Source organism: Megalops cyprinoides, chromosome 9 (assembly GCF_013368585.1).
Source record: "Megalops cyprinoides isolate fMegCyp1 chromosome 9, fMegCyp1.pri, whole genome shotgun sequence".
In the NCBI taxonomy this organism is placed as follows: Eukaryota; Metazoa; Chordata; class Actinopteri; order Elopiformes; family Megalopidae; genus Megalops; species Megalops cyprinoides.
Genome location: NC_050591.1, coordinates 21,256,480 through 21,264,338, shown reverse-complemented (window position 1 = coordinate 21,264,338; position 7,859 = coordinate 21,256,480). Strand labels below are relative to the sequence as shown.

The following is a 7,859-nucleotide window of genomic DNA, read 5'->3' as shown; positions in this document are numbered from 1 at the left end:
TTAATGTCGCTTCTCTAACACAGATTTAGCCATAAGATGCTTCCTGGTGTTTTTCTCTGGTTTGACTAGTATAATGTAGCATTTTGGGAAAAACAGACAGACCAGGAGTCCAAAGCTGGATGCTAAGATGGCAAAGATCTCCGTGGCCGTGGTGTACTTCCCAGGCGAGCTGACGTAGGCAGGCACGAAGGCGATCCACACGGCGAAGAAGATGAGCATGCTGAAGGTGATGAGCTTGGCCTCGTTGAAGTTGCCCGGCAGCTTCCTAGCCAAGAAGGCCAGCAGGAAGCAGAGGCAGGAGAGCGTGCCGATGTAGCCCAGCACTAGGCAGAAGGCCAGGGCGGAGCCCACGTTGCACAGGAGGATGATACGGGCGCTGTCGCGCGGCATCATCCTCCGCGGGGACGGGGGCGACAGCGCCAGCCACAGGCTGCAGATCAAAACCTGCACCGAGGTGCACAGGAAGATGATGGCCCTCTGCTGGGTCGGGCCGAACCACTTCATCACCCTGCTCCCGGGGAGGGTGGCCCTGAAGGCCATCAGCACCACGATGGTCTTGCCCAGGATGCAGGAGATGCAGAGGACGAAGGCGATGCCGAAGATGCTGTGGCGCAGCATGCAGGACCAGGTGGTGGGCTGGCCGATGAAGGTCAGCGCACACAGGAAGCAGAGCACCAGCGAGCACAGGATCAGGAAGCTCAGCTCTGAGTTGTTGGCCCGGACGATGGGTGTGGTCCTGTAGCAGACGAAGATGACGGCCACGGCCACCGTGCAGCAGGCCCCCAGCAGGGCCACAGCCAGGAGGGTGATGCCCATCGTGTCCCCGTATGACAGGTACTCCACCTGCTTCGGAACGCATTTGTCCCTTTTTGAGTTAGACCAGAACTCTGGCAGGCATTTCAGACACTCTATGGCATCTGGAATTGGGGAAAAAAAAACATTCAGAATACACCTCCCTTCAGACAGAACCTATTGTACCTGGCGTTTCAATGATTTCCTCTTTCAGCCTGACCTCCACTGCAACTCTGTGCTGTATATTCATGTGATGTTCAACAGGGGCATTAATTCAATCAAAAATTGCTGAGAAAACAAGGGCCTTCTTAGAACTGTCTGTGCTCTCACCTGTCTGATTGCTAATCTCCCCAGCTGCACAGACAACGCAGTCAAAGCAGCAGACAGGGAACTGAGGCTTGATGGCCTTGCGGGTTCCGGGGGGGCAGCTGCTGCTGCAGACAGACTCGGGGGCCTGCAGGAGAGAGCACACAAGGGCTGCGCCAGTCAGGGAACAGGGCAGCAGACTAACCTCCACTGAGGACTGACAACCCCTTTCATAGTCAAATACTGTATATTCAACTTCTCATACATTCACACATATACAATCATCCTTGCAGCAAAACATTCAGTTACATGAATTCATCTTTCCTTTTATCAAATCTCACAAATATATACTTTTTTCATACACAGCAAATCTTCTGTCTTTTCTCCTCATATAAAATATTTTTTTCATATTAAGTCTTTTATCACACCTTATAAACATCCATCCATTGTGACATGAAAACTTACCTTTTACTTACACAATATCATACATGCCCTTGCTCCAGATAAACAGATGAATATATTTGATCAAGAGATCAAAAATGAAAACAGCTATATATAGTCAATATAAACATACAAATAAAAAGGTAAAAAATAAATTAAGAATCACAAGACATTACATTATATGGTGCAGATGATACAGGAGAAAGATCTCTTGAACCTCTGTCGAAACTTAATCTGTCTTAGATCCTTTGTAATATCACACAGAATATTTCACACAGTCACAATGACCCTCAGAGTGAATGACCCCAAAAAAGACAGAACTGAAAGAAGACTTGTTTATTTGTAAGGTACATTATAGGCTTACTTGTCTCTGCTGTCCATTCCAGATGATGGCTTTCTCATCAATCTCCAGTTTTTTGCTGAGGGATAGAGTGCCGTCAAATTTACCCACAGTGGCAAACTCCACTGTCCCATTGCCTGTGATCTGCAGGTTTATCAGATCATACATTGCAACAGGGTCCCCATTTTCATCGAATTTTGTCTCCTCTCCAAAACTGGTAAATTCCACCCGCCTTAAGTAATGCAAAAGCTGTGAGGGGAATGGCAGATGGTTTGTAGAGAATGGCTTTGTCATAACAAAACATACTAGGTCTGTGTTAAAATGTGTAAATTAATGCAAGAGACATTGTGTATCTTCACCTGCCATGGCTGGATGCTGGAAGAGTCAAGGCAGGCCTGCCCAGGGTGAGGGCCTTTGTCTGGTTCACATTTAAGCATGGAATTCAGGGCATGAGCAATGGCGTACACTGCCTTATACACATTGTAGGAAATCCTGAGTTGTGTCACGTCTGAGTAGATATTCTTTGTGCTGGCTAGCTGCTCAGCACCAGTGCAAGGGGGCTTGCCACCCCTGCCCCCCTGCAAGGAGCAGCCGAATGTCTCCTCCCAGAACTCAGGCACAAAGGGGTCATCCCCGGCCGTGGAGGGATGCAGGCGCAGCAGAAAGGGCTGCAGCCCCGGGATGTCCACCCTGCGGATGGCAAAGCCCACGGAGCCCTGCAGGATGGGGTGGAAGCGCGGGGCCGTGAGCACAGCCGCGGTGATCCAGGCCTCGCTGGCCAGCCACTGGATCCCTGTCAGGTTCTGCCTCAGCACCTCCCGGAACAGCGCCCCCGCGTCCTGCTCCAGGGCGAACACCAGCACCACCCGTGCCCCCGAGTGCCGGATCCTCTCCACGATGCGGGACATCCTGCCCCTCTCGTGGTTTTTGGGGATGACCTCGTGGAACGCCACACAGGCCCCCAGTTTGCTCACCTCCTCGTTGAATATCTGGACGCCCTGCCGGCCGTAGGCGTCGTCCCCGGCTACTGACCCCACCCAGGTCCAGCCAAAGTGACGCACTAGCAGGGCCAGGGCATCTACCTGAAAGAAGTCACTTGGCATGGTCCTCATGAAGGCAGGGAACTCATCCTTGTTACTCAGACACGCACAACTGGAGAAGTAGCTCACCTTGCAGGATGGGAGGGGAGAAGGTGAATTTAGAGAAGTCTTTCTGCTGTGCCATTATTGCTAACAGTAACTCAACTTCCTTCCTCACTTAAAGCATAATCACTGTAAATCATTTAGTTTTCAAATCTTAGAAATTCAAATTCAACTGAATTGCTACTTTTGGAAATATGGATTAATAGCCATACGAACAGTCTGAACCACTCCAGAGGAAAAGAACAGCAAATATTATGGAGATAAGAACAAACCTATAAAAGAGCATAATTAAAGCTGTATGTGTGCATGGGGCTGCCTACCTGTGGCACATGAAACACTCCCAGGATACGTGCCACAACCAGGGACAGGGTTGAACCACCATCACCGATGACAACGGGCACAGCAGGGCTGCAATTGGGCTCCGCACTTGCCTCGCCCTGCCCACTCATCAGGGACATGGCTGCCCGCAGGGCATGAGCAGGGGTGCTGCACGAATCGTAGATTTTGTACCCCAGTGTCACGTTTGGGAGAAGATGACCATCTTTGTTGATTTCCTCAATTGCGAAAATCATGGTCTGCAGCCACCTGAAGGTTCTGAAGTTAAACCTGAGAACAGGAGAGATCCCAGTGTGTACTGATCACCACAGAGTGCCAAGAGCCCAGAAACATCACTGAAATTGCACCCGAATGCATTCCACTCACTCCGCCAAAGCTCCACAGGTGAAAGAAAACTTGAAAAAACCAAAGCACACACTGCACACTGCGCCCAAGTGAGAGGGGCGAGCTTTGGCCGAGCAAAGCCAGGGGGCGGGGCGGAGACGCAACCTCTCACTCACTCCGTGCAGAGCATGCGGTCGGGCTCGGAGATGAAGGACAGGTCGGGTTCCAGCATGGCGTCGTGGAGGGAGAAGAGCCCCCCCAGGATGATGTCCCCCTGCCTCTCCAGGGCCGGCAGGGGGGCTCGCCTGGAGATGGGCCGGCAGGCGGGCCGTTGCTGCTGCAGGGAGATGGAGAGCAGCGCGGGACAGAGCGCACACAGGATGCCACACCTCTGCATTCTCACAGAGCGCGCATCACCACCGCCCTGCTCACTTGCCAGGGCCTTGCTGGAGGCCCTCTTTATATGAGATGCCCATCTCCCCCCTAGTCCTGCCACACTTCAGCCTTTCTCCCTGAGGGATTTCTAGTGAAGGGAGGTGGAAGGGAAGGGGGGGGATACAGTGGAAACGGAGAGGCTTGCCATCTAACTGCACACGGCGAAAACAGAATCCACTCGCCGCTGCACATCGGATCCTAATGGAAGGAGGCATGCGCTATTTTTACTGCCAAAAGCTTCTGCCTGACTGCGCTAAAGTGGGGGCCTCGCTGAAGCTAAAAAAAGAGAAAGTAGCCACGTGACCTTTCATGTGCCTTCAGACTCGCAGCAGCCAGATGGCATGTGCCCTTCCATTTTCCAGAACGAAAGTATACTATGTTCCCATTCAAAGTATGTATGTGAACAGCGCTTCAAATACAAAAAAAAGAGGGGGGGTGTTCAGTCTTGTAACTGATGTGCACTAACACCTGTGCCATCAGTCAGCCCACAGCTCATCACCTTCCCTCCTGCCCGCTCAGCGTAGGGCAGAAACTGCTCTCAGTAGGGCAGACAAATCTGCGGATTAATGAGTCATTAAGGGCTGCATTGTGTGATAAACGGTGCTTGTGTTTGGGAACAGATCATTACGGCAGCGCTGCAGGCAATGTGAGACTGATGGAAGAGGCAGCCGGGAGCGCCACGCCGCCGTGTGCTGCTGAGCAACTCGTCTCCCCTAATGCCACCCAGAGACTGCGCCTGCCCCTCCCAGGGACCCACAGGAGCCCCTGCTGGAGAGCAAACAGCACACAGTGCCAGCACCTCCGATTCCAGCCACACTCCTGTTCCTTCAGTGTTGCGTGGAGTGACAGCCCAGCACTGACAGCTGCACTCTGTGCATTCAGCATATAATATATGAATAACAGTCTGAAGTTTTCAGAGCGTGAAATCTGTTAAAACATTTACTGTGAGACTTGTTTTTAGATGTACTGCTGCCAAGTTACATTAATGTTGTTGCTTTTATTGAAATATAAAACATAAATTTCATGTCTGTGCTTATTGACTCCCTTGGTGGAGTTCTTTCTCTGTGGCATTCCTTGGTAAAAAGCCACTTCTATGAAAAGTTAAGGGCATGCTCTCCATGCCTGCAATTAAAAATGAATAACTGAATAGATGATGTCTAGAAGTTTGTTATGACGCCAGTCTGTTGAAGCCGACTGCTTATTTGTCTGAGTCATTTTCATACTAACACCACATTCCCATTGCTGGGTGGTTAAGGCCTGTCCAATATTCATCTTGCTCCTTTAGCTACACTGCCCTTCCTTATCTCCAAACCGCCTGTCCCAGCTCCCTTGCTCCTACCCTGGCCCTCTGTCAGAAAGCCACCTACTTGTCATGTCAGGGATGGAGTGCATAAATGCATGATTTAGGCTAAATGGTTGACATCCCTCACACACACACACACACACACACACACACACACACACACACACACTCACACACACAAACATTTTCCTAAACTGCACCTCCATAACTAGACTCATCTGAAAGAGATTTGTTAACCACAGTCTAAGCACACCACAGTGCAAACTTATTAATTAATACTTAACTAAAAGAAGAACAATTATGCAACATTGGCAAAACCCATACATTTTTTTTCAGGTGTAGGTGGTACATCCTTACAGCAGGCTGCCATTTCCAATACATCCAACACACTGTTTGTGATCAGCTTATGAAGGCCTTCCTCCACACACAGTACCTGGGTTTACATGACACTGAGACCCACATGTGTTCTAAACAGTGCTCTTCATTTTAACTTCTAAAAATATAATGTCCTGAAGATCTGAAGGGATTCTATTACACGTATTGATTTAAGCACTGTTTTTATGAACAAATCAATCATACGATTTGTTGTATTAATCATGGCACTTCATGTTGCTCTCAAAACCTGCACTTTTCCTGAACTGTAATTCACTCTGGCTGGGTATTTCTGCTGACTCAAACTCAAGTCAATTTTAACTCACAGAAATCACCTTGCTTTTAAATCAAAAGAACTGTGCTTTTATCTCACATACAGCATTGTGTCTTTAACTCCCTGTTGGATTCCTTGATATATTTTATTTCAGTTTGGTTTATCTGCAAATGATAATGAAACAAATCATAATCCACTGTGAGGCATATCATCATAAAATGTTTTTTTTTTTCACACCATTTAATCCTTCTTCATCAGAAATTGGAATCTCCCTGACCTTCTGATGAGAAAAGAGAGACAGAGCAAAAGTTTAGTAAGTCTTTCCAGAGGAGTACATTATTTTAAAATTGTTATTTAATTCACCAATGGCACAGCTGAGGGGCTCTACAGCTCTGGCCAGAAAAAAAAGAGATAAATTTCACAGGGTCATTTTTACCTCACCAACAACCTCTCTGTACCCCTGATATCATACAAAAACACTGGGACAGCAAGAAAGGGTATTAAAAATGCATCATCTAAAAAAACTCTCAAACTCTCAAAATCATCTGAACTAACTAACAAATATAAGGTAGAACTGAAATACAATTGTGGCACTTACTCTTTTTGTAACGATAACTCATAATCTCTACCACTTGCATCTTATTCCTCCCCTTGAAGATTCATTCTTTTTATCCTGTGCTGCTTGCTTTTCTGGGGGAAATCTTTAATATACTTCAACACATCAATGTTGTCCATGCTTATACCTTGAGATTAAGTAAATAATTCCATTTAACACTGTCATTTTTTAAGTTATTTTGTAGAATTTGCAGCAAAATGTGAAAAAAAAAAAAAAACGTGAAGTCGAGAGACGTGAACCAAAAGATTTTTCTTTTGTCGCTGTCTAAACGGGAAGTTAACACTACTGTTACAGCCAGGCGAAAAAAACAATTAGCCCAGGATCCCCATGGTGCACTGTTTACGAATGTGACTTTAGGCAAAACCACCTGTGGGAAGCGCCTTAATTTGGACTTGCCTGGAGTGACGTTTTAATTAACAGTGAGCCGTGAACCCAGCGAAGCGGGAAGACCTGGTGCAGGGGGGGGGACCGGAGTGGGAGCTCCACCCCAAAACATCCAATTTAGCCGTGGCCTGAGGGAGGCAGGCTCAGGTGCAGCAGATCCAATTTGGCATGCAGAGACAGGTAACTGTTTCTCTCTCAGGTAATGACTTCAGTGACACGGTGTGAGGAGGCACTTAACCTCAGCTGTGATGTTGCATCATAATTAATCTCCCAGACTGAAGGGGAGGGAGGCTGTTGGTTAGTCCCAGTCTGAGGCAGGTGCAGTTCTTCACTCATTAAAACTGTGCTGCATAGCCGCAGGGCCTCAAACACAGCAGTGGTATCTATGGCACACAGGTCCTGTCATCAAAACACAACACTTCATACACTAAAGAGGAGGAAAAAAGCTTTTATGACTTTTATATTCATTTATTTTTTTTAGCTTTTATATCAATTCACTTTCCCTTCTTTTCAGGTTTTATGATACTAGAGAAGCAAGCCTCAGACAGTCAGTCGCTCACATGTAAGGCTTTCTAGCAGGGAAATGGGTCATCTGAGCAGACACACTAACTGCATAGACTGATAATAATTCTTGCATTACTTTAGCAGCTGAGAGACATAAGCTGATTTCAGCAACTTCTTTTGGAAGATGTACTGTAAGACAGTAGTTAGTGGAACAATCTCATTATCAAATGATCTCCCACTTCATCTTTCAGCAGTGATTGGTGAAGCATCAAATTTTGAGCAAAACATTA

General features: G+C 47.5%; 1 protein-coding gene across 1 annotated transcript; it reads right to left on the bottom strand.

The window, feature by feature from the left end:
* LOC118783052 (extracellular calcium-sensing receptor-like) lies at positions 1-4,033 on the bottom strand. Its single transcript, XM_036536722.1, has 6 exons — positions 3,858-4,033; positions 3,342-3,627; positions 2,239-3,048; positions 1,904-2,128; positions 1,123-1,246; positions 1-917 (listed from the first exon to the last, which is right to left on the bottom strand). Exons 1-6 carry the CDS (start codon positions 3,911-3,913, stop codon positions 1-3), a joined length of 2,418 nt encoding a protein of 805 aa, XP_036392615.1. The 5' UTR covers positions 3,914-4,033.
* Positions 4,034-7,859: the final 3,826 nt, after the last annotated feature.